The following is a 26,156-nucleotide window of genomic DNA, read 5'->3' as shown; positions in this document are numbered from 1 at the left end:
TTTTATAAGTTTAATAATAACTCTTTATTAAATATAACTTTACCTTTATAATTAAGTTACCTTAATAGCCTATTTATTAGGTTACTTTTATTAGATTAATACTTAATAATAAAGTTAAAGGGTAATAAGAATATATATTAATAAGCTTAAAGCTTATTTAACTTAAGCTACCTTATAAATATTTAAAGGTTATAATAGTTTAATAAAATCTTAATTAAATTTATTACCTCTTTTATATAATATTACTAGTATTTAAATAATTCTATTATAGTAAATAATTCTTAGTTTAATATTCTATAATTTCTTTTTATATTAATAAACTTTTAAAATTAAAATATAATAAAGTAATATTACCTCTTATTATTTAATTATAAGAGAATTTTAATTATTATAAAGTTAAACGCGTTTATCTTAATTTAAATTACTTTACTTAAGTTATAATATTAAAGAAAAAAGGCCTTTAAAAAGGTATTTTTTAAGTAATTAAACGCTAATTATTCTTTACTTATAAAGGTTAAGTAATTAAGCTTTTTACTATTTTAACTCCCCTTTAATAAAGCGTTTAAGGGTATTATTATCTTAAAGTAGCTTTATATAAATTATTAATAAAAGTTATAAAACCCTAAAAATACTTATACCTTATAATATATAATTAATTCTTTTTATTCTTAAATAATTTATACTTATTTTAAATTTATTAAAAGGCTATTAATTAATAAGATAAACCCTAGAAATTCTATAAAGATTTAATAAAAGGTATACTTAAATAGCTTTATAAATAGCTTAGCTACTCTTATTTATTTTAATATTTAAGTAATATAAAAGGTATATTTCTCTTTTATTTTTAAGAAGATTAAAAAATTATTTAAATATACTATATAAATAATATTTACTAGCTCTTATAAGGCTTAATAAATATAGCTTTAAAAAGTAATAAGCACGTTTATTAGGTTAAAGGGTATAATTAAGTATTTATAGTACTTATAATAGATTTAAAAGGCTATCTTTTACTTATCTCTCTCTTTTATTTATATTTTATAATAGGTATTCTTAATATTAATCTTTAAGAAGAACTTAACCTTTTAATATCTATTAAGTAGCTTTAAAATTAAAGGTAATACGTAATAATTCTTTTAAGTTACCTTATTTAATCCCTTATAATTTATATATAACCTTAAAGTTTTATTCTTTTTAAGTATAAATAAAATTAATACCTTAATTAAGCTTTTTAAGGGTTTTATTTATTTATTTATTAGGTTTTTATTAATATACTAATAAAGCTTCTTTAACTTAGCTTAAAATAATAAGTAAATAAGTTTATAAGGTAACGTAATATTAGGTAAAAGCTTAATATTATAATTAATATTCTTATATAATAATAAGGTCTTAAAATAGCTATTTATAAAGATATTCTTAAAACTATAAAGCTTTATTAGAATATTATTTATAGAATTATACCCTTTTATTAGCTCTTTACCTCTTAAAGTAAGAAAGTCTTTCTTAAGTATACTAATAATAGCGTAAATTTAAGCTACGTTTTAGTATTTCTTAGTAAATTTATAGGGGTTATTTAATAAGAAGCTCTCTTTTTAAAACTTATATTATTATTCTTAGTTATATATAATTATATATATTTTTTATTTAATTAGGGTATATATCTCTATTAAAATAAGGTTTCCCTTTAAGTTTAAGTCTCTTTTAATAGTAATATATAATAGTTTTAAGGTATATTTACACTTATAAAAGTTAATAGCTTAAACGGGTACTTTATATATATTATATTAAAGAATTATAAGAGTTTTAATTAACTATAAAATAAAAGCTATTACCCTTACTTAACGTAGTTCTTATTATCTTATAAAGTTAATATTAATAAGGTTAAGTATTATATAACTATTAAAATTAATATAAGTTTTTATAGTATTACGCTTATATATAATAACCTTTATATTAAAGTATTAGCCTATTAATACTTTTTAGCTTAAAGTTAAAGTAAAAGTAATTACTTTAACCTTTAAGCGTATTCTTAATTATTTAAATTATTTTTTAATAGTTTATTATAAGTAAATTAAAGGTAATTCTTACTTTTATAATTATAATAATATAGCTTTTCTTATTTAATTAAGTTTAGGTTTTAATTATAATAATTTAATTATAAGAACCTTTTATTATTAAGGTAAGCCTTTAATAAGTTACTTCTTTCTTATTAAAGTATTTTTAAAGAGCTTTTTAATTAAGATAAGTTAATCTTTAACTTATTTCTCTTTAATATAATATTCTAGAATTATTAAGTAATTTAAATTACTTTTTTTAAGTTTTCTTAAAGATAAAGGTATATAAGTTTATATAATCTTAAAGTTTAAATTATAGTTTAATAAAAAGAGTAAGCGCTTATAACTTTTTATTAACTCTTTTTAAGTGTTTCTTTAATAAATTTAAGTAAATATTAAAGTTTATAAGGCTTTAATTTTTATGTTACTTTACTTATTTTAATTATATAATTATTTAAGCCTTATAATTTTCCACATTCTTTAAAAGTATAAGAGTTCAATTTTAAAACGTATTTTAATTATTTTTAAGATCTTTCTTTTAGTTTATTAATTATTTATTAAGATATTAATTTTATTTTACCTTATATTCTTAGTGTATATAATTTAAGGTAAAGAGAATTTTTTAATAATTCTTATAATACTTACGTTTTACTTTATTAAAAGTATAATTTAAGTTATTTATTTAAATCTTATACTTTTAAGGGTTTATTAAATAATAAAGGGAGTTAATATTCTTAACTTATACTTTTTAATTATTACTTCCCTTTAAATTATAAAAGTTATACCTTTTTTTTACTATTAAGTAAGTAGTTTTAAGGATTAATTTTTATAGCTTTTTTTTCTTTTCTTAAAGCTTTTATAGCTTCTTTAATTAAGCGATTTAATTTTAAAAAGCTATAATAGTTTTATTTAATTATTTAAGTGTTTTCCTTTACTTAAAACTATTATATTCTTTTAATCGCTTAATAATTCTATTAAGTTCTTTACTATTAAAGGTAAAAGCGCTTATAAAATAAGAGTTCTTTAAGTGCTTATCTTTATTATTTTAATTAAGTAACTTTTTAAGAAGCTTTAAAAGTTATAAGATTATAAGAGAGATTAAAAGTTAAGTAATTAAAGTAAAGGTAATTATATTATAATAATTAAAGCTTATCTTATTTTTTAATTATATAAGATATAGGGGATATAGTTTTAAAGCCCCCGTTCCACGTAACGTTATTAATCGCGTTACAAGTAGGCGGGGTTTCCCAACTACCTTACACATTCTAAGACGACGCCTCCTCCTTTAAGGAACGTACCTTAAGGGTAGCGTCAGGCATAACCATTTTAAAAACGATAAGCTTCTGCGAAATATTAATGGAAAGACATTAAGACTAGACTAGAGTTAGGTAAACGTATAAAGTAAAATAAACTAATATACGATTAAAAATAGTGAATAAGATAAGGGAGAGAGACGCTTAACGCTAGGCTAGTATTAGGTAAGAACTTACCTTAAATTAAAAAAAGCTTATAAAAGCTATAAAAGATAAGAAAAAGCTTAAAAAAATAACGCGTATTAGCTAAATTTACCTAAAAAACGCTTAAAAAATAAGCTAACGTAAAAATAGCTTTAATAAGCTTATAAAGAGAGCTAAAAGCTATTATAAGGCTAGCTTAATATTAAAGGCTATAAAAAGAGGTTATACGTATGAAAATTAAGGGTTTAAAGAAGAAAGAAAGAAAGGAAAATTAATAGCTTAATTTAAAGCTCTTATAAAGGCTATAATAGGCCTTAAACAGCTAATAATAGCTAGCTAAGCCTAGCTAGGTAGCTTTAAAAGTAAGGATAAAGTAAAGTTTACTATAACTAGAGCATTAATAAAAAAACTACACTACATGTAGTTTTTTAGTGTAGTTTTTAGTATAGTGTAGTTTTTATAGTTTTAGTGTAATTTAATTACACTATAATTACATTTATAGTGTAATGTGTAATTATAAAGGGAAATTTTAATTATAAATATAACGTTAATTATAAGACTTATAAGGTTATAATTATTATACTTGAATAAAGCTAATTTAACTCTTTATAATACATTAGTTTTTATACGTATAGCTTATAAATTAAGCGAGTTATAATAGGTTAAATCTTAGCTAAAAATTAAGATCTACTTTTTTAAAATAAGAGATTAAAAGCTTAATATCTCGCTTAATATTTATATTTAAAGGTTAATTTTTAAAGATTTAAAATCACGTGATTTTTAGCTTTATTTTAAAATATAATATGCTTATATAAGCTTTTTTTTTATAAAACCTTTTTTATAATAAAATTTAAAAATAAAAAAGTTAAGTAAGAAATATAAAATCTATTATAATATAGGAAATAATATATATAAAAAGAAAGTATAAAATATTATTTTATATGAAAAATTTTAAGATATTTAAATATATTATTTATAACTTTAATATATTTCTTATAACTTTAATATTTAATATTTTATATTTAAGTTATAGGGTAATATTATATATATTATTATTTTATAAGATATTTATATGTAAATAATAGGAATTTTTAACTTTATTATATTTAGAATATTTTACTTATAATAATAATATAGAATAATACTTGCTTACGTAATATAATTCCCTTATAATTCCCTTTTATTTTATTTTTATTTTATTTTTATTAGTTTTTAAATCCCTGTTTTTAGCTTATCTAAGCTAACTAATACCTGCTTATTAATACTAATTCTAGTAAGCAAATTTAGCTCTATTTTAGCTTACTAATTATATTAGCTAATAATAGCTTATAAATTAATTAATACTATATATTACACTAATTTTTAAAATGTAATGTAGTGTAGTTTTACTACACTACACTACACTACACTAAAATTCACTAAAAACTACAAAACTACACTACTTTTAATGCTCTAACTATAACATATTAATTACACTAAAAATATTTAAAACATAGCGTTATATTAGGCCTAAAATAATGTAATATAATATAACACTTAAAGAAAACTACGTAATAGCCTTAAACACTTAAATATTAGAATAGCTACTTAACTAGTATATTAAGGCTAACCTAAACTTAGCCTAAACCTCTACTATACACGCTCTAATAAACCGCTATTAGAATAACTAGCCTAATAGGCACCTTTAACCTATATAATCTAGAATACGCTTTATATAATTATAGGTTATAGCGGGGTAGGGATAACCTAAAATAAAAGTAAGGGGGTTTTTCTTTTTATATAAAGGGTTTTGAATTTTCCCACTTAAATTATATGTAAAAGTACTAGAATAGCTTATAATAGCTCTAGGGTACTTAAATAAATAAATAAATGATTTTAAGATTTATTTTACTTTTATATATTATTTAATATAAATTTTTAAAAAGTATAAGTTTATTTTTTAAGTGGATTTTTTTTTTGGAATTACTGGGACCGACTGTATGTACGGACACAGACGCTATGGTGGCTTGATGACTAATCGCTGCCGGAGCAGAACCAATCGCAGACACAACCGCGTAGCACTCGGCCTGGAAATGATTTCTTTACCTCTACAATGTTTTCCATCGATAAGCACCTCCCTCACTTCTCTGCACTGACATGGACTGCCATTTGGCGCTACACACTTGGCCGATGTGCTTTGATATGGAATTTCGCCTTGCGCATCTTAGTTGGAGAACATAAAGCACCGCCACTCGATGTTGAGGCCCAGCAGCAGCAATCCAAGGTCAGGGCCCTTTTTTTCTGGCGTAATCGCATGAGATTGACTTGCTAACACATACCGGCAGACAGCATGCATAGAACGTCCTCCATACCCACAGGAGCTTACTTATATCCCTATCCCGGGACCATGGCGACGCAAAGAGAAACCAAACTGGCCTGACTCGGTCTTCCAAATTCCCACCGAAGTGCCCGATGGCACCATATACTATGTCACAAAAGGGAGATGGATTGGCCAAGGGGGCACAGCACATATTGAACTCCTTCCATCGGGTGATATCGTCAAGTACCCCAAGTCAAACCCATACTGCCGAATAAACGAGCAAGAAAATCGCGATCGCATCATGTCCGAGGCCAAAGTCTACGAGCGGCTTCAAACTTCACTATACGTCCCTAAGCTTATAGACTGGGACCCGAGTTCGTGCTGTTTGACTTTAGAGTACTTGGAAAATGGAAGTCTCGACACGTACGTTGGCAAACGTGTTGAAAAAGCTACTTGCGGTAACGAAGTGATAAACCACATTCCTATCCAAGTTCGGCAACGGTGGGCGATTCAGGCAGCCAGGGCATTGGCAGATGTCCACGCAGCTCAAGTGATTCATTGCGATGTCACGCCACGCAATTTCTTGTTAAATGCAGACTTGGATCTTCGCATTTCCGACTTTGCTGGCTGCTCAATTGCTGGGTCTCCGCCCCTTGTCGCGCCCGGGCCAAGATATCTACCACCAGGTTGGAGTTGGAATCGAAAGGCAGTAGAAGCGGATGATATCTTCGCACTAGGCTCGGTCTTGTACTTTATTATTGTTGGTATAGAACCGTACGCAGACCTAGAGGAAGAAGAAGTGGAGGAGTTATTCCAGGGAGCAAAGTTCCCGCATGTGGACCAACTCTCATGTGGAGGGATTATTCAGGATTGCTGGCATGGTACCCTTTCCTCCACAAAGCTGGTAGTGGACGCCTTGAACAGCCTAGAGTGGGAGGCTAACACTTGAGCAAAAGAGCTAATTGTTTTGAACGAGTTTCCTCAAACTATGGATACGTCTGGTGTCTTGGATACATGATTTCCTTTGCAGTCGGGCATTTGTGTAAACCACGATCCCTATCTCTCGCTGCGTCATGAAGCTATTGCCCCGATGTACGTGGCCTCGTGGTGGTGCGGCATTCAACGAGTATTGCGATCGCAGTACCCCTCGTCCCTGTGTCTTGGACATAGACTTCTGCTCCTTGTTTGCCCAAGTTGTTCTTCCCTTGGATTGGGACAAGGAGTCAGGCTCCCTTCGAATTGCGGGCAGCCATCCGTCATGAGAGTTCTCGAAGTAGTGCTGCACGCCCACGGGCAGCCCGAGTAGCGCGTGGTGGAAATGAGCAATCGGCACATGTTTATGAATGGAAAGATGATATCTGGGTTGTTGTGATGCTTGGTTTATAGATGCAGAATTTTTCAAAGAAAATGCTGGAGTTGAAACACCAAGTCCCAATCCTTCGCGTCCAACTGCTTTTATACTTGACAGGACATCGACTTCTCAGTGCTTGCCCCGCGCAGCTGCCTGGATGATATCGGAAATATTGCATCAAAATCAAATGTGAAGTCTGGTTGGGCCAGACTCACCAGACCCACCCCACATTTGACGCAAGGTGCACGGGCGTGGGAGCCTACGAGGCGTGCAGCTGACAAGCTGGTGACCGCCAGTGGCATTAACTACTACATAAGTCCCTCTAGCTGCTTGTGATTCTCTACAAACAGTCCAGCAGCTCCCTGCTCTTTCGCTCTCTGGAAGGGTCCACTTCCTGGCAAACGGAGGAATAGGGCCACTGGCGGTCACCAGCTTGTCAGTACATGTATCAGAGTCGCCCCGATCGAGCTACCGGCAGAGCCAGACAACACAACGGTGGTTCGTTAAAGGATCCTCGCAAGTAGACGGTTGCAAATGACGTCACTCAGAGATGATGAGATGTCGACCTCTACAACCCTTCGATATCGGAACGCTCCCTCGAAACAAACGTCTGGAGTCTTTTTGTCCTTGGGGTTCGGTCCTGGTCGATTATCGCAGTTCGGCATTCACCGATTGACCATAAAAGTCCATAGCCCGAGTCGCCGAACAAGCAAATGTTGACAACAGCTCCAAAAGTGCGGGGATGGCCTAAACTATAAAGACATTATCTTTGCTTTTCCGGAACTCGTGGCAATTGGTTTTGCTTCTATTCTTGGTAGCAAGTTGGTGAATTTCGCAGTCTTGTCACGAAGATGTCTCAGTCGTCTCCGTCTCCACACGAGCTCACTCGGTTCGATCAACTCCGCCACCCGCATTGCACTCCCAACAGCTCACTACTCGTCCGCAGCCTCATCTCGGCACAAGGTGCTGGTCGTGGGTGCCGGCGCTGCAGGCCTGAGTGTCAGCCATCAGCTGCCACGGTCGGGCAGGTTCTCCAAAGACGATATTGCCGTTGTAGATCCTGCTGATTGGCATCATTATCAGCCCGGCTGGACGCTTGTTGGCGCCGGTCTAAAGGACAAAAATAAGCTCAAAATGCGGACCAAGGACCTTGTTGACGCCAAGCTCAAGTTCTGCAATAACAGCGTCGGCATCTTCACACCCCAGGATAATTCCGTCTACCGGAATCGTGAAATGCGCTGGCGCACCCCAGAAAGCCATGTGGCTTGCGCTGGACTACTGGAAGCGAGCCGGACTCTACCGACCTGGCTCTGAGAAGAATTCCAGCATCAAAGTCAGTTTTGCAACCGGTCTCCCCGTCATGTTTGGCGTCCCCAAATACAGTGCCACCCTGGATCAGTTGCGACGAGAGCGTGGCGTGGAGGGCTTATTCCAACGCGACTTGGTTTCCATTGACGGCAATCAAGCAACGTTTGTTCTTCCTGATGGCAAGCAAGTGACACGTCGATTCGACTTTCTCCATGTCGTACCCAAATTGGGGCCGCACGCCTTTGTTGCCAACAGCCCTCTTGCTGACGCAACAGGCTTTGTGGATGTGAATAGCAGCACTATGCGGCATCGAACATTCGGCAATGTCTGGTCCATTGGCGACGCGTCCAACCTCCCCACTTCCAAGACAGCCGCGGCTACTACTGCGCAAGCTCCCATTCTTGTTTCCAATTTACTCTGTGCGTTGGAGGGGGCCAAAATGAATGCTGTGTACGATTTCGTGCCCCCTCACAACCGAGTACGGCAAAGTTCTCCTCGCCGAGTTCAAGTATGGCGGAGAGCCAAAAGAAACCTTTGGAAAGCTGATCAATCAGGCTGTTCCCGGCCGAGGATTTTGTTATCTCAAGAAAAATTTCTTTCCCTGGGTGTACAAGAAGTTTATGGTCAAGGGAGCTTGGGGAGGTCCGAAGGGCTTCATCAGACAAAAATAGGGCTAGGGCGCTTCTGTGAACAGTATTAGGTGGCAGTGGAAAAGGGCAGGCATTATCCAAGATGTCTGGCACTGTGCGTATCTTCTGCGTAGGGTCACAATACGAAAGTCAAGGCTGGGGTAAAGCAGGAGAACTAGCTACGAGGTGGCTACTAGATTTAATCCGAAAGTCTACTTGGCAAGATCTCGATATTTTCTTCCTTCTATTCAAATTTCTCGCCGTTTGATGACAGTATATGGTAGCAATCACGTAATAATCTCTCTTGGGTTTCCAGGCTCGCAGGCTCACCGCTGCTTTGTATATATAAGGGTCATCTTGCCCCAGAGGCCTCAAGACAACCAATGACCTTTGATATTAAAGCGGATTATTAGCTCAACAAGAATATTGTCCAAGCCCTTAGGTATAAGGCCTTGTCAGAGTCCCAGAGGCCGGCGAAAGTAATTTGCGGAAACCGTCTGTACGACTACCACAGCCTCATCACAATCTTTGCCGGATCTGAATTTGGTATCTATTTTGCTGAGTTTGCGGCTCCTAGTGCCCGCTACAAAGACATCTCAACGAAGATGTCTCCCGTGTCCTTGGGCATGGAGTCTTTTTTGAGTACTCCATGATGTATGGGGCCGGCAATTCCTGAGCATCGGGTATCAAGTACGAATATAGCATCATAGCTTCGCTGCTAGTCGTATATGATGCGACCTTACAATGATGTCTGACCGGCCTTGGTATATACTGAGCAAACCCTCATGGAGGACGCCCTCGGAGCTTTTGACCCTTATGGTTGCCTCGAGCCTTGGGACTGTGCCGGTTGTAAAGCTTTTGCTTATAACGGGTGATATTGAAGTAGTTTTAATGGATGGAACCCGTAACCGCTTGGCGCTTTCATGGCTTTAGACCGGGATTGAATAATATTGCGAGGCTGCTAATTAAAAGTCTGAGTCTCCGGTCTCGGCAGATGGCCGAACTGCCTATCATTTTTGACGGGTGTAGGAAGTTACCAAGTTACCCCTGTGAGAGATATAGTCGAACACCCCTCTATCATATGCCGCCGCGAATGGCCACGTTTCTGTCGTCAATCGACCAGCAAAGGTCAAGAGCGCGCGTTGGATCTGAAGACAAAGTTGGAGGGACAACTATCTTATACCCTTTGTACCGGACAAGCGGCTGTGGCCAAGGGATGCATGAAGGAGGTCCTGGTCACCTGGTAGAGGAAATCAGGCAGGACCCAGACCCATTCTTGCCCGCAGTCCGGAAGGGCCACGAGCCAGTCGTCAAAGTTCTTCTCGAAAAGGTCCCCGACATCGATTCGAATAACGCCGTGTTCTTGACGGGATTTTACGGGTTGCCTGGGGAGGTCATCGGAGGAACCTGACGCTACTGGGTGAGAATGGCGCGACGTTCGGGACCGTCTGGAAGATGTGTTAGGTTAGCAAATACCATGAGATCATTAGAGAAGAGTGAAGAGTCTGAAACAGATGCAATGGGATGTTGGGGACACAATTACCGTCGGACTAGGATGAAGACATGGTGACAATAGATCCAACTGCAGATATTCAGGACACCCGCGGAGATGCACACTCGGCACCAACTTCTCCGTCACCGGGCTTACGCAATCACAGGGATTGGCGGTAGAGAAAGTGGTCTTGAACGTGGAACGAAAGGATCATATGCTGGGGTTATTATACAATGTTATATCCCAAGTCAGTAAACTCTATTCTCGTATATGGTGGGGTGGCTCGATTTTAATTTCGCGTGCCTGCAAGCGACCATTGCCAAGCGGCCCCTTTCTAGTAGAAGAAGGACTACTGACTCCACATGAAGTCGACGCAAACGTCTACAATGCTGTCGGAGCCGAAGGAGCACACTTGGAGCTTGGAGTCAGGGATATTCCGCCAAGGGCCGCTGTTGCTGCGTCTGATTTCTCCATGACTCCAACGGTCAAACCCGGTGGCCGCCGTGACAAATGCCATCTCCTGCGGCTGTTATATAACGGATTAATAATAGCTTAAACGACAACGTCAGCGCGAACAAACTGCGGCCGACATGGCGAAATATCTTGGCACCGGTCCTGAGCTTGCTTCACACAGAAAATTTCCAAAATGGTTTTAGTGTAGTTGTGGAATACTTTATATTCTATACAGGTATTCCATATGCATACAGATGGAAAGCTGGTGCATCCTCAATACAATAGCTGTACTAATGTGATGTAAAATATATGCACCCTGGATTGAAAGGCCAGCAGACTGTACAAGCGCGTTGGTCACCTTGAACTCGTACATTGTCATGAAACCAACTGGACTAGGCAAAAGGGAAATGCCGCACTTCCTCGAGTGCTTGCCTTTATTGGCTCCTAAAATCTCTGTCTTGTGTAAAACCTATCTCTTTTACCGTTGACATACATAAATGGAACTTTTAAACTGCGTCGGAGTATGCGGCATTTTTTATACACTGTTACAGTAGGTGAATGCCTATATAGACTTTTGAGACTACAGAAGCCTACATCGTGAGTGATTTAGTGTTTCTGCTTGTAAGCGTAACCTATACCAAGATTTTAAAATCTTGTCTAGAGTACAGAGGTATTAACCCTATAAATTACGGGTATTATATGTAAAATACATACTTCATTATTCGGGTTTTAAACTGTCATTATGTCAGACTTCAGGTAGCCACCTCGCTTGCATGGCCAGCTCGTTTATGGAGTCTGGTGCCCTATTGGAAATAATCTTAGTTATATTACACTAATAATAAGCCTATTTGCGCTTCCAGCTATAGGCAATAAGTATTTGCCCACCCCCACGTCGCTCCACGCCACCAATTAGGCGAATAGTTGAGGCCTCCTCCCACTGTAGCATTGCCAAGACAGCGGCTATACATACCTCACGCGCGGGCTGGGGGTAAGCCATAAATTTGCTCCCATGGGAGTCAATTCGTTTAAATCACAGGTTGAACTATAGCGCAGGGGCAACTGGTTACTGGATATCGCGGAAAGGATTCACGAGCGACATTTGTACCGGCCAAGACCTACATACAGGAGGGGCAGCATTAGCGATATCGGATAACCATTGCGTGATGATGATATAATTTTGTTTGCTGAGGCTAAACATCGATTGCTTTGTACGGACGTTGAACTTGACTATAAATACGGTTGTGTGCCAGTAGGCTTTTGCTAGACAGGCCTATCCTCTCGAGTCTGGCTTCCATCGGACAATTCTCTGGCTTTGCATCCTCCTTCGAGGCTTCTCTAGCATCATGAGTTTCCGAACTGCCGCTTTTCTCATCAGCCTCCTCGGCCTTCATGCCGGGCTGTCGGCTGCCGCTGGTGGCGCGGAGGGCGATGCAGGCCGCATGACGATCGGCTTTAGGTCCGTGGGCCAGGTAGGTCGACTTCAAGTACAGGTTTCACTCATCGGTCTGTTAGCTAACAAGAATTAGGAAGAGAAAGACCTCCTCACCAAGGCGGGCTCTCTCATCCAGAGCCGTAACACAGCTGCCACCCACCTTGGACAGGGAGTCTACATAGGCAATAGCCCAATAAAACGTGACGACGAAAGGTTTGTCGGCCCCCGTCTCTCCCGCTTGCCGTTGCACTATCACTCACGTCGGATCTAGTCTCTTTATCGTCACCGCTGACGAAGCCGCTTTCAAGGCCACGTCCAAGGTCTGGGTACCCAAGGATTACTGGACTCTGCCAGTAAAGGAAAATGACATTCTAGGGGAGAGAGAGGCTGCAATCTCCAGGGATCAGCTAGAGCACTATATTGAGGATCAAGGGCTTCACTCGACTCGTACCATAAGGCTGTCTAAGATAGAAGGGGCTGTGTCGGATGACATCCTGCAGTTGCTTATTCCCAACGAGATGATTTCTCACGACCAAGACGGAGTTCCCATCGAAACAGACGGCAAGCTAGATACCAAGGTTGAAGAACTGACCGGCTCTATGGCTTGGAACGTCGATTATGATGAATGGGAGGGAATACAAGGCAGTAAGGAGTATACGGAAGACACACTCCGCGCAAGGATCGCCTCCCTACTGGAAAAGGCAACCAAAGCCGTCACCGAGGCTGAAAAGCTCCTCGAATCGGATTCTCCCGCTGCGGCGGAGGCAATATCAGAGGCTGTCGCCACTGCAAAGAGATGCGCCGAAGGGGTTGGCCACTTTCACAGACATCGCCCCGACTGGGTTGACTTTGACGAGTTCAACACGGTGTATAAGCAATATTCTAATGCCCGCAAAGCCGAGGCCAAACTCCGCAAGTTGAAGCTAACCAAGGCTGTGGAGGCGCAAAAGAGCAGACTAACCCAGGCGGCGGAAAAGGTAAACGACGACGCAACGCGGGCTTCTGGGATTGCCGAGGCCGAGCAGGCCGCCGACGAGAGCAACAAACTGCTCAAAACGGCCGCGGAAGAGGTCGGGGGAGCTAAAATAGCCCATGAAAAGCTCGAATCCGTCCGGAAACAGCTGAATGGCGGAGATCAAAAGGAATTCATAGAGCTCCTGGCAAAGAACCCCCGAGCTGTATGGGCCACACTCCAGGAGTCCTTCACGAGCATGAACGGAAAAGAGGCAGCATCACTTGATGCCGCTATAATAGATGAGGCAGACATCACCCAAGCAGAATACTCCATCTTTCAGGAGGGCGTCGACGAGGCCAAGGCCATGGCTGCCGAGATTGGGGAGAGTGTGAGAGCACTCCAACTAGTCGTTGGAAATCCCAAAATCCTCTGCCGGCGGGGCGACGTGAACTGCGTCCACGTCTCATCAGAGGAGAATGGCCCGACAGCTGAGAAGCCCGTCAAGGCTGAGCCGGCCGACGAGGGCGAGCTAATTGCGATAGCCCAGCAGAGATCCAAAGAGAGCTTCGACAATCTCCTGACGGATTTCAACTATAAAAGCGTGGTAAAGCATGACCAGCTATATAAGGAGCTGAATGATCGACTACCAGAGTTTAATACCGTGTCCCGGACTGAGAGAATCGCTGGCTTATCCGCCAAGCTTGGAGAGGGTGCGCTGGCTGTTGCCGGACTCGCACTCTACGGCAAAGCCGTGGCGGATGTGTTCTCAAGCGACGCCAGCGTCTTGGACAAGGCCGCGGTAGTGACGTCCATTTTGCCCGGCGTCGGCTGCGCCGTACAGCTTGCCGATAGTGTGGAACACGGAAACGTTGACGTCGGCCATACCGCCTTGTGCTTTACCGAAGATGCCCTGCTGGTTTCTGGGTTCTGGGAAATCGCGCTGGTAATGCAGCTAACAGAGTCGCTTGTCAACTGGATAGAGGCGGGAAACGAACAAGACAAGCTGTTCAACACGGAAGTGCTTAGGAGCAAGGGGCTGGCCGGCTGGGAGGCAAACTTTGACAGGATGCTCCAGTACATTGGATCGGATGAGTTTGCTGCAAACACTACGACTCGATTCTCGTCATACCAGATCCTCGTTTTATACCAGGCGTCGCAGCTGACGGGCGACTTGCACGCTTCCCATAAAGCCATCTCAGGGAAATCCAGTAACGAGACCGACGAGATAGTGCCGCACATTGAGCCCGAACTTCGACGCCAAGTCTGCGCGGCCATGGCGCAAAGCAAGTATCAGCTCCGGCAGAATCTCGAGGCCGTAGCACTGCATCATGCGGCGAAATTCTCAGAGGAGTATAAAGACAAATTTCTGAAGGACTACCGCGAAGCTGCCACCAAGGCTATTCCCTTTCTTGGCATACCAATCTCCTTTGGGAGCGGAAATCTCGACGAGGTTCTCGAGGACGTCAGAAGATATCCTCTGCCTTTGCACGAAGAAAGGATTAAGAAAGCTATTAAAGAGGTGGTTGAGCGGCTGGACACTCCGGCACCCTGCAAGTGTCTGCAGGGCAGCAAACAGCGCCCCTGCGAGTTCGCAGACTGCAACACCCCAAAACCCCCTCGAGGAAAATTGGATGCGGCAGGGAGAACTTACGTGACCAACGTGCAGTCTATTGAGCATGGCAAGAGGATAGGCCTATGGGACGATTGCTTGGCCCTCTTCACAACATGCCCCTATCCTGGCTCGACAGGCGAGATTGGTAGACAAATATGGTGTACGCCCAGGTCTTGACGAGGAACTTGACGGTGAAAATAGCTTCAGAGGAGAGTTTACTGTGGGAATTCTCTTTTCCTTGTGAACACTTGTTCTATTCAAGTTGCAATCTACCTTGTTTGTGCCCCTGTGCAGGCATTACAATGGTTGAGTCGGGAAGTTGATAACGCAATGACTGGCTAGGCAGCATGGGATATAACAATAAATGCACGGTGGAGACGCAACTAGGATAATTATATAATTAAGTCTTCGTGTTACTTTCAACAGTTGTCGCACGTTATGAGCCTGTCCTTGCCCAAGCTGCGAAGATGTAGACTCGGGAAACACCGCCGAAGATGTGGTGCCACAAACTTACTCGGTCCTCCATACGCGACCGGCCTTGTCGACCTGCCAGCGGGTAGATGTACCGAGCCCGCAATCTGCGTTGCATTAGATCGCAGGAACGCCGGCTTCGCATGGTCCGCAAGAACTGCAACTTGAGCCAGATGTGCGGGGCATAATATTGCTAGCATTAGCAGGACTTTGTTACAGTTGAATTAGTCAATGTGCTTTTATAGACTATTTTTCCGTCGACGACTGGTCAGGGAGATCAGCTTGGCGGGACAACTCTGGGCAGGGCGCTGCTTACAAGTGTGAGAGCTGCGGGAACATAGCCAACGTAGATTCATGCTAGTACTTCAAAAGGACGTTTGAATGGGGGTGGAGTTTAGCAGTGCATTAGGATGGTGCTTATGGGGTCTGATCCCATAGGATGAGAGGATCGATCCCTAGGCTAACTATTGCCCCTTATGGATGATCTAGATCGCCTCTTGGAGACTTGAGTTGCTAAAGGGTCTCTGTGATAGTGTTGTTCTTGGCTACCATTCCTGCAATGTAACCTTGACGCACAAACAAAGAGAGTATCCGCAATGTATTATCTCACACGTGCCAGCACCAGATGAGAAGCCAGACTTTAGTTTTATTGATCATGTTGACGCTATAACCAGAATTATAACCAATAGTTGCCTAGAACTTTACCAAATGATACCCAACAGTCAGTTTTGTTCATTCTGGCGTAGCTGAAACGAAAAGCGAGACAAACTGCATAAAGGGCGCGTCCACGGGCGTATTAGAAGACATTCTTCAAAGCAGGCCGGTCCCCAACCCTCTCTTTCCAGGCCTTAATGTTGGAAAACTTGTCCAAATCCACCTTCAGCATGGCCAACCAGTGCATAAACGACCATATGTGCGTGTCAGCGAGGCAGTAGGTATCACCGAGGAGATAGTCCTTGCCCTTGAGCGCAGCATCTAGTATGCCCAGAGCATTGTCTACGCCCTTCTTGCCAGCTTCTCCATTAATCTTCCTAGCCTCAGCCTGAGCCTCAGTCTCTTCACCCTGCTTTTCGGAGTGGAGGAAAGAACCAAGTTTGGAAGCGTGTGCGGCGACGTTGACGTTCGACCATACGATCCATTTCATGGCCTCGCCACGCTTCACGCCGAGAGCCGGGTACAGCGACTTGTCGACGCCAAATGTTTCTCCTAGATACATGGTGATTGCGGCAGACTCCCAGATTGAAACCCCATCGTGGACTATGGCGGGGACGAGCCCGTTGGGGTTCACGTCTGACAAGTATTCAGGCGTGCGAGTCTCGCCTTTCTTGAATGAGAGCTCGATGCGCTCTGCTAGAGGTTCGGAAAGGCCATGTTCAAGCTCGGCCAAGACTGCAATAGTTACACCGGCTGTGGAGAAGGGAGCCAAGTAAAACTTGAGAACCATGGCGACTGCGATGGATTTGGCGTGCGACTGGTTGGTTAATACGTTGAGCAGAATCTCTTGGACTTGTGAGGAGAGAGTGGTAAGTCGAGGGGTGATAATCCGGGGAACAACAAGGTAGCAAGGACTCTAGTCGCTGGCTATTTATGTCCAGGCTTTTGGGGGGGCTATCCGCGTTATGCTGCTCAGCTCCGAGCATAGCCCCCGCAGCTGAGAGGCATTCACGCAAATTCACGGTGGCGTGAACGTCAGTAGCAAAGGGCTATGGGCACATACTGAAAGTCGGTTATTTTTCAGTATGAAATTCACACGTGGCGTTGCACGCTCTGCCATTGCTTAACGAATAATGTCACGCGATGGCAGCCACCTGGGCTAGATCATGCGAGGAGTTTTGTATTTGATCCAAACAAATCCTTTATGAAGCTACGAAAGAAAGAATCGGGACGCTCGGCTCCACACAACACTGGAATAATCCATACAGCTAGTACCCTGTTATCCCGCACGACAAATGAGTTTGTGGTCTCGCTCTGAAAAATGCGCCACTGGTAGCGCCATCTCAGTTCTTCAGAAAGAAACCACATGCCGTTGCGAATTAACATTGAAGCTTTATATTGAATGGAAGTTGCTGTTGAAATTCAAGTTCGCTTCAACCAGGCACCTAGCGGCAGACATTCAACCCGTGTGGCCATCGTCCAGCTGCCTGATTTCAACGTCTCTCACAGCTTTCCTATATTCAAACATATATCTCATCTATTTTTTGCATGGCGTTCCACCATTCGCAGCTGACATGAAGAATAACCAGACGGTTCTTTTGCGGTCGTCCGACAAAGTCTACACACGCTCAAACCAAATTGGAGAGCTAGACAGGAGGAATGCAGGGCCGTTCATTTATGCAACTTGACTCTGTCCTAACGCGCACGGCAGTAAAGAGCCCCGCGGACACTTTCTTAGACACACGGAGAAGAAACGCATGCGGCTATCGATAAGCTGTTGAAAGCGTGAGCCTGGCAGAATCAAGCCCCCATTCCGACGGGCCGATGGCCGGACCCGTGAGAGTGGAGACCGGGCCGAGCGGCCCCGTCACACCGCTCCGAATACCGTCCTTGATAGCTACTTGCTGGAGCCGCAGTTGCCGACCAACCACCGGAAAAAAAGTCGAATTCCATAATAAATCTGTCTTGAAAATCTCGTTTTTGTAGGGCGATCACAACTCAAATAAATTCAGATGCCTATGACCTTGTATAAGATGCAGATCTAACCCCGAAAGCCGTGGTGGTGCCCGGGCCCCAACAATTCTCATTTTGCCATTCCACTTGTTGTGGGCGAGGACGTGCCAAAATTTATCCTCCCACTGCCATCGTCCTGAAGACAGGCGCTGGAAAGTCTGCTAGAAGTTTGGCAAGAGAAAATAGCGTCCCTGCGCGTGTAATAGTGCCACACTGATCGTAAGGTCGTGTACCTATATAGCCGTTTCAGATACGACAAGCGTAGCATCAAGTTTTGTTCGTAATAGATCGATTATACCTTTGCATCTCCACTTAATAGTTCAGGATCGCGGCGTCTGACCGTCAAAATCTTTCACGTCATTGTAGCGCCTTTCTCAAGCAGCAGCTTAACCACGGCCGCGCGTCCTCCCCGAGTAGCCTCTAATAGCGGCGTCTTGTTATAATAATTTTTCGCCTCGATATTAGCGCCCTTCTCAAGTAGTAGCTTAACCACCGCCTCGTGTCCTTTCTCAGCGGCCCGCGATAGCGGCGTCTTGCTATTATAATCTTTCGCCTCGATATCAGCGCCCTTGTCTAGTAGTAGTTTAACCACGGCCGCGTGTCCTTCCTCAGCAGCCTGTAATAGCGGCGTCTCGCTGTAATAATTCTTCATCTCGATATTAGCGCCCTTTTCGAGCAGCAGTGCGGCCATGGCCTCGTGTCCGCTCTGAGCAGCCCATAATAGCGGCGTGCCGCTGCTTCCAGGTATCGCCTCGATATTCGCGCCTCTCTCGAGCAGAAGCGAGACGACGGCCTCGCGCCCTTCGTTGGCGGCCCACCATAGCGCCGTCCAGCCGTCATATTTCGCCTCGATATCGGCACCGTTCTTGAGCAGCATTAGAACCACAGCCGCGTGGCCGTGCTCTGCTGCAAGCATCAATGCTGTCCGTCCGACTTTATCCTTGACGTCGACCTTGGTGTCTGCTCGTGTAAGCAGCAGCCATACCTTCTCCTCAAGTCCTGCTCTTGCTGCATCGTGTAGGGCTGTCGGTTCTCCAAAACTCATCAATTTTGAGAGCGTTTGATCGTCGTAGATGCCATATTCTGCTTTTCTATCGCTTTTTCCGACGCTTTTGGATTTCCGTAGAGGCAACATATGCCCCCTTTGGATGCATAGCCGCTTCGTTGAAATCTGTGAGGGTCTAAATTTCCTCATGTCAAGCGGCTCGAGCTTTTCACTGTAGAGCCGTTCAAATCGCTCCATTGTCAAGGATATGTCTCTCACGTAGATGGAAATTGGCTTATCTTTGCCATTTTCTTCCGCACAATTCAGAATTGCCAGGCCTGGTCCTCGAGGTCCTATGCCTACAAAGCGTAGCTCTACATGAACCCCTAGACTACTCACAGTTGAGGGAGAATTAGAGGTGCCTAGTGTAACAATGTTCCTGGAATTCTCGAACGCAGCTGGAGAGACGGCCAGAAGTCCACCGGAAGTGTCACCATGTGTGGTCCGTATGATTTCTTCCTGGAGCCTGGCAAAAGCTCGTTGTCCTTCTCCGTAAAGTAATGGCATATTAATGCGAAATATTCCCATTAAGCAATAGGCAGTATCTTCGACCCTCGTTGTCTTCCTCTCCGCAGCCCATGACATTCTCTGTGCAATACTAGCTGTTTCAAGCTCGTCATCACCGGAAAGAATGCCGAACGGTATACCTGTGCGATGGGATATCTCCTGTTTTCGTGTTTTCTTGGTCCCTAGGTCGTCCCAGTTCTTGCTAAAGAAATAGACTTCAGCTGGTGCGAGCAGCTCTTGCAAGGTCCATCCTCTTTGAAACCACTCGCTTTCGCAGATCTCATCTACCGACCGGACATCAGCAAGATATGCATAGCACCTATCTGCTCTATAGTACCAAACGTACATAGAGTTGATTGCCTCCGACAGCTCGGCGCTGCTTGTCTTGTCAATGCAGCACGTGTCGATCCAAGCATACTCGAAACCGTCGGATTGTGCACGGAAGGCGAATCGCCGCACCTTGTCGTATCCCCCTTTCTTTACACCCTGTTTTATTAGCTCTCCGTTTTCCACATCCTGAAGGGAGAGTTCGCCTTCGCCCCATCTATGTGACAGAATGGCGTACTGAGGTATTCGGCCCTCCGCGAATTCTTCCAAATTAAGGGTGCTGGTGTTTAGCAGACGCATAGTTTAGGACAACCAAGGTTGGCTTGATTACTTCAGGAGGCAGTGTCATGAGAAAATGAAAGGCAAAATTGCAATATATAGATATCTTGGTCGACTAGAAGAATCTCTCTCGATTTCTTCACCGCCCCCTCCATACAAGCAGCAAGTCACGAGGACTTGGGCCCCAAGTGGTCAGCGGGATGTGCTCGCCTCGAGGCAGTGCCACTTCCACTGGCTGCATGTCGACGTTGCGTGACAGCCTCGCTTCGATGTTCTCAGCCAACCAGGAGCGAGTTTAAAGCATCATGCAGCCAGCCATGTGGATTCCAAGGAGTCATGACGAGAGCTGACATCTATGTCGCGTCGAGCACACTGGCGAACGATTACATAGCCTAATTCGAGCCGCTGGACTTAGAGTTGATGGTCGTGACTTGTGACAACAACCGTGGCTGTGCCTTTGGCCATGATGGCGTAAAGCTCGAGAGCGCGTCTGCCGCAAACGAGGATGCGAAGCCCCATCACTACATCCAAACAACACGGTTGTAAGCTTGAAGCGTTTGTATTGAAGAGCACGGCTGGATTTTCCGCTGCAAGTCGTTCAGAGAAGGTGTCAAAAGAAACAAAAGAGTATTAACTTTGCCTGCTAGTTTTGACTCAGGGTAAGGGTTAGGGCTATGATGGATGTATGTCCGCAAGGACAAACTAGTAAAGACTACTGAATCGGGCTCAGACATTGTTGGAACCATGTTGGACCTACCTTGCAGTGGCAGCCAGCACAACCAACGCTGAATTCCACGTTGTGAGCGTACACAAACACCTACAGAGGCGCGCGAACATGCCACAGATTGACACACTGTATACATAGATAGGAATCCCGACTACCAAGTGCCTATTTACGTGAGTAGGGATGATTCAAGCCCTCGCAGAATAAAGAGCACCCTCTATTTTCCGAGATAAACTTGCCATAACCTAGCTTGCAATCAATATCGATAACATAACAAACCCCCTTCCGTATCCATAACCTGCGAAACCAATATATCGTTAACGAGCCCACCGTACGGGAGCATTCTTTCGATTGTAGCATCCTTCTCTGTCGAGTTTGCTATATGATCGCCCCCATACTCGTATAGTCTCGTTTCTCTGCGCTCCTGCTGCCACTGCCACCACAGAGAATCCAGCTGCGCATGATGCAGGAAGAAAATGGGATCTGCTCAACGGACAATACGGCAGGCGGCATTAGAAACCATGGCACAAAATAACGAGCAAGGGGTACAAGAAAATACACAACTCACCATTCGGCGCCGTCAGGACTGCAAAGTCCCCGGCAATATACTAGTGTATTGCATTGTGTAAATGCCGCTCAACATGGCCGAGAAATTCGGTATAATTTGAGCTGCGTCTAACTCGGTCTATCCACTCGGGGCTAAACAAGTTACTTTGTAGGCTTGCCGCCGTCTCTACGTGGCGGAAGCCTCGCGAAATAGCATACAGAATATAGCTCTGGCTGTACCAAATCGGCCGAAGCTGCGCAAAGGACCCATCTGTCGCCCAGCGATAGAATCAGGTGTTTTCTCAGCTTCTGGTTCGCCGTCGCCGCCAAACCCAGTCTTGCTGTGCCAGATGGACGACTTTGCAAGGTCCATCCAATTTAAAGACCGATCCCAACACCTGTGTGTCGAAACGAGGCCAGGTAAGTCGACACTCGTGTAGGTCAAGAGATATACTCTAAGATGGCAAGGGAAAACGGAATTTGGGCCTTAGAACCATATTCTTCTCAGAGCGATGCTTCCCTAGATGGAAAGCGTGTGTCGATGCCAGGGCAAAAAGGCGGCGGACCGGTGACCTGCCATTACAGAAAGAGAGAGCTAATCAGTTGCAAGTGGAAATAAGGCCGAGTTTGGGATTCCAGAGAAATCTTGGACGATGCCAAGGGCACAAACTGAGTTGACCAATTCTTGCATGCAAGGCGGTAAAGTCATTATATAGCGTTCCAGTCTGCATCCATCGCGGAGGTACGTTTGCAAAGGCACTTGTCTGCGGCCACAAAGTTTGTCCCTTGCATGTCTGCGAGAGAGTTCCATTCTTGCCGTATAGGCGGACTGTCGCATCGGTTGTGTTGGGAACCCTTGTTTTGTAACTAAGTGCCAACGCTGCTCCAAACGTGACAAGTGGTACTAGTTGATATGGCGAGGAAAATGCTGATTCCTGAAATAAATTTCTCGGCTAAATGGCGAGGCTGGCTGTTCAGTCTCAAGCTTGTTAGTGAGAGTCTCAATAAATGTAACTAATTCGTCCTGTTGTATTCTTTGAGAGGTGTATTTGAGTCGTACCGACCACAACCCCCACACTGTACACTGTGAACTGAATCAGATTGTAACTTAGCTGATCTTCCGGGTTGAATTATTGACGCCTTTGCTGTTTCTTGCAACATCACTACAATCTGTACAGCGAAGCCTAGGGCTACGTCAATATGACTGGACCAAGGTTGGCGAAGACGAGACGGGTCGGTAACTCGGGAGGCATGCAGAGGAGTGCAGCTCGGCAATAATCCCAATCCTACTTTTGGAATTGTAAAAATCCCATACAAGATTACGTTATTCCAAAACAGGCACGAGCCCTCCGCCGCGCCCGTGCCTTGTCTAGTGCGGTCTGATTTGACAATTTCGGCGCAGATAGATTCATCTGGAATTGATCGGCCTGCAGAAGGCATAAATTTTCAAGTGTGTCTATTTGTTTCATGTCTTTCTATTGCCACCCTTGGCTGGCGTTTTCGTACATGTCCTCTTCGTTGCCCACCTCGAATATTGCACGATTGCATTCTCCTCATCTCGCTCGGTCGGCAACATCGCCAATATGGCTTTTCCAAAATGGCCGTTAGGGGAGGCTATGATGTACAGCAGAATCAGCGAATATGAACCATGCATGGTGTCTGCATCGGACACGTCTACAGTCACTCCAGCCACACAGCGTCTAAGTTGGAAGCTTTGGTCACTTGTCGTTATACAATCCACCATTTTCCTTGACTTGGGTGCATCTCTGCATGCGGCTGTGTCAGGGAAGCCTTCTGATCTCGCCTATGCGAGACAATTATCACCATACTGTGAGCAAACACCTCCAGTTCTTGGTTGGTTTGTTGCGTTTTTTCGCCATTGCTGATGCTGCTTCGCCAATTCCAAGCCCCATTCTTGGAGACAGGCATAGTCGAGTACAAAGAGTTCACAGAAGTTTTTACACCTATCGTCCCCATATATGGGATTACCGTTACTAGAGCTAGAGGAACGATGGGACAAACTATGGCGCCGTGCGTTGTCCAAGTACTCCCACCCATGCAGATTGAGTCTCCATCTCCGAAACATCGATTCAGGATTTTACTCACCATCACATCAGTCCCGACTATACGCTTCCCAGAAGATCACATGGCGGCATTGAGCAAGACACCACCCGAGAGATTTACTCACGTCGCGCCTCAATATGGAGAGGGCGTCTCGGGTGCTCTCAACGTGTTCCACCAGCTACACTGTCTTGTAAGCTCATGTCTGGCCGTCAATCAACCACTCCAGCAAGTGGCTAACAAGATTACACACAGAACCTTGTGCGACAATCCACGTAAAGACATGAATATGACTATAGCCATACGAGGGGTTTCAACCACTCGGAACCGTTCCCACGCCAGCACGCGGACCACTGCATCAAAATTTTGCGCAAGTCGCTCATGTGCGCCGCTGACGTTACCCCTATGGTGTATCTGCCTGATGAGAAAATCAAATCCGCTTACAAGGCGGACTTCAACATGCGAAGAAAGTGCAAGAATTTTGACAGGATTCAGCAGTGGGCTCGCGATCACGCCGCAGCTGCCTGAGCAGCGTGTGTAGTTTAAGATGGAACATCCAGGCACTTTGCGGCTCCTTGAGAAGTCTCAGCCTTGTTTTACTATGGGAAACATTAAGGGGTGGTGAAACAATACGGACAAACAATAGCTTGTACAATCCATTTAGTAAACTCAAGATCGACCAACCCCGGTCCTGGTTACCAACCCCGAAAATCAGATAGCATGCTTGTTCGAATTCCTTATTACTAAGTTTAAAAAAAAATTTAGACCTAGCTAAATGACTGTGCAAGCAGCACATCAGGTAAGGCCCAGTGACAGTAACACAATATGGCTGGCCGTACCCAAGACGGAGAACCGCAACAAATCACGTAATACACTACAATCGGCTCCTTTTATGACTACAATGGGGCCATTCATCGTGCTAGGGCCTCTGTAGATAAAGCAACGGCTCAGTTTTTCTAGCGTACCAGGCATGTCACTTTCAATGAGTCAAGTACTAGTCCACTTGGCCGGCCCAACTGGATGATTGTTGTTGGTCGTGGATTGGAGTCCAGGGGCCGCATTGACAGTTGGTGTCGACCTGAGCGAGCTCATGTTTCGACGCAGATACCGTTCACATCGCGACGGTTGGCCTTACGAGGGCCTACCTCTAGTTTGGCATGCCTGTTTCCCAACGAGGCAAATAGGTCGAACAAAAGTCCAAACTCTACATTTCAAGTGCGAGTCATTTTAGACTCTCTTGGTGACGCAGAGGAAGCTCAATAAGATAGTAACCGCTACCAATCCTTTGCATTGCCTTGGCATCAGTTACTGAAGAGCATGCCACCTCCGGTCCCGTGCAGGAGCTGTTGCGCCAAGTGGAAGGATACTAGGCGCAGGCGGACAGGTTGGTGTCGGAGTCTGGCTCGCCCACATTCAACCGTGATTGGCAGGATGTGTTCAAAGGCCGCATCAGAGTTCGGCTTTTTCTTGCTCCTAGTTGGCCCCCCATCTGTTACTTTGCTTTCATCGGTCATTTGATCCTCTTCTATCGGGAGCCCGAGCATTGAGGGACTGGACTGTTTTGTAGAGTTGTCAAGCTCGGGGATCATGGATTTGGAGATAGTAGACCTTGTATCCTTAGAGTCATCATTGGAGTTTCCCTCGCCAAACCGTCGTGAAAACTCCGAGACGTCTCTAAGCGTCTTCTTAGAAACGCTGGGTCTGATTTTCTTGAGCGACTTTGCAAAGTGCGACACTTTGAGCCGTAACTTGCTCATCTTTGCGCCGTTTGGCATCTGCTTCGCTTGTTCTGTAGCCCAGATTAACGCAGCTTCCGCGCAAAGACTACGCAAGTCCGAACCAGAGTACCCGTCGGTCTGCCTAGCCAGAGCATTAATGTCTACCAATGGATCCAGGTCCTCGTCCTTCAGAAATAGCCGAAGAACCTTGGATCGCTACTCCTCTCCGGGAAGCCCGAAGAAGATCTTCTGAGGCAGCCGGCGATAAAATGCTTCGTCTAGACCATGAGGACGATTTGTCGCAACTACCACAAAAGGAGCCGTGTCGCTCTTGGAGAGAGTCCGTCCATCTCTATGAGAAACTGAGTAAGGGCACTTCGGTACCAGCTCTTGTCCCTGGAAGAGCGACGGTAGAACAGTGAGTCCGCTTCGCCAATAAACAGCACGCAAGGGAACATTGCTTTGGAGAGTTTGAATGCTGCTTTACTAAGTCTCTCTTTTTCACTGACGTATTTGGATTGCACTGTTGCTGAGTCAATGGCAAGCATGCTTGCGCCGGAAGCCTTGGCAATAGCTCTGCAGAGATGCGTTTTGCCGGTTCCCGGAGGGCCGCAGAATAATGCTCCGCCGATACGAATATTCTTGAGAAGGGAGGTAGATGCGGCTTCTGGCTGGAAATTCGATAGCGAAACCAAGTGACGGACAGTCTCCTTTGCCTCCTCATCTACAATAACGTCGTCGTATGTGCAATCGATATCATCTAGAAGCATGC

General features: G+C 43.7%; 8 protein-coding genes across 8 annotated transcripts; 4 read left to right on the top strand and 4 right to left on the bottom strand.

The window, feature by feature from the left end:
* Nucleotides 1-5,600: 5,600 nt before the first annotated feature.
* On the top strand, nt 5,601-7,289 carry J3458_006953 (uncharacterized protein; the record flags this gene model as incomplete). The annotated part of the gene is made up of 2 exons (XM_007817671.2): nt 5,601-5,771; nt 5,833-7,289. 2 exons carry the CDS (start codon nt 5,601-5,603, stop codon nt 6,754-6,756), a joined length of 1,095 nt encoding a protein of 364 aa, XP_007815862.2. The 3' UTR covers nt 6,757-7,289.
* A 1,127-nt stretch (nt 7,290-8,416) lies between these two features.
* On the top strand, nt 8,417-9,166 carry J3458_006952 (uncharacterized protein; the record flags this gene model as incomplete). Its single annotated transcript, XM_066119130.1, has 1 exon — nt 8,417-9,166. The coding sequence occupies one exon, from the start codon at nt 8,417-8,419 to the stop codon at nt 9,164-9,166; it is 750 nt and encodes a 249-aa protein (XP_065975766.1).
* Nucleotides 9,167-12,383: 3,217 nt separating this feature from the next.
* J3458_006951 (uncharacterized protein) lies at nt 12,384-15,216 on the top strand (the record flags this gene model as incomplete). The annotated part of the gene is made up of 3 exons (XM_007817672.2): nt 12,384-12,509; nt 12,567-12,685; nt 12,744-15,216. The coding sequence occupies 3 exons, from the start codon at nt 12,384-12,386 to the stop codon at nt 15,214-15,216; spliced, it is 2,718 nt and encodes a 905-aa protein (XP_007815863.2).
* A 926-nt stretch (nt 15,217-16,142) lies between these two features.
* Nucleotides 16,143-17,036, bottom strand: J3458_006950 (uncharacterized protein). The gene has a single exon (XM_007817673.2). It carries the CDS (start codon nt 16,952-16,954, stop codon nt 16,307-16,309), a length of 648 nt encoding a protein of 215 aa, XP_007815864.2. The 5' UTR covers nt 16,955-17,036; the 3' UTR covers nt 16,143-16,306.
* Nucleotides 17,037-18,529: 1,493 nt separating this feature from the next.
* J3458_006949 (uncharacterized protein) lies at nt 18,530-20,356 on the bottom strand (the record flags this gene model as incomplete). The annotated part of the gene is made up of 1 exon (XM_007817674.2): nt 18,530-20,356. The coding sequence occupies one exon, from the start codon at nt 20,354-20,356 to the stop codon at nt 18,530-18,532; it is 1,827 nt and encodes a 608-aa protein (XP_007815865.2).
* A 3,305-nt stretch (nt 20,357-23,661) lies between these two features.
* On the top strand, nt 23,662-24,194 carry J3458_006948 (uncharacterized protein; the record flags this gene model as incomplete). The annotated part of the gene is made up of 2 exons (XM_066119129.1): nt 23,662-23,859; nt 24,009-24,194. 2 exons carry the CDS (start codon nt 23,662-23,664, stop codon nt 24,192-24,194), a joined length of 384 nt encoding a protein of 127 aa, XP_065975765.1.
* A 773-nt stretch (nt 24,195-24,967) lies between these two features.
* Nucleotides 24,968-25,423, bottom strand: J3458_006947 (uncharacterized protein; the record flags this gene model as incomplete). Its single annotated transcript, XM_066119128.1, has 1 exon — nt 24,968-25,423. One exon carries the CDS (start codon nt 25,421-25,423, stop codon nt 24,968-24,970), a length of 456 nt encoding a protein of 151 aa, XP_065975764.1.
* A 266-nt stretch (nt 25,424-25,689) lies between these two features.
* On the bottom strand, nt 25,690-26,154 carry J3458_006946 (uncharacterized protein; the record flags this gene model as incomplete). Its single annotated transcript, XM_066119127.1, has 1 exon — nt 25,690-26,154. The coding sequence occupies one exon, from the start codon at nt 26,152-26,154 to the stop codon at nt 25,690-25,692; it is 465 nt and encodes a 154-aa protein (XP_065975763.1).
* Nucleotides 26,155-26,156: the final 2 nt, after the last annotated feature.

The sequence above is a fragment of the Metarhizium acridum genome (genome assembly GCF_019434415.1).
Source record: "Metarhizium acridum strain ARSEF 324 chromosome Unknown scaffold_72, whole genome shotgun sequence".
Lineage (NCBI taxonomy): Eukaryota > Fungi > Ascomycota > Sordariomycetes > Hypocreales > Clavicipitaceae > Metarhizium > Metarhizium acridum.
This window is presented reverse-complemented; position numbering and strand designations above follow the sequence as displayed.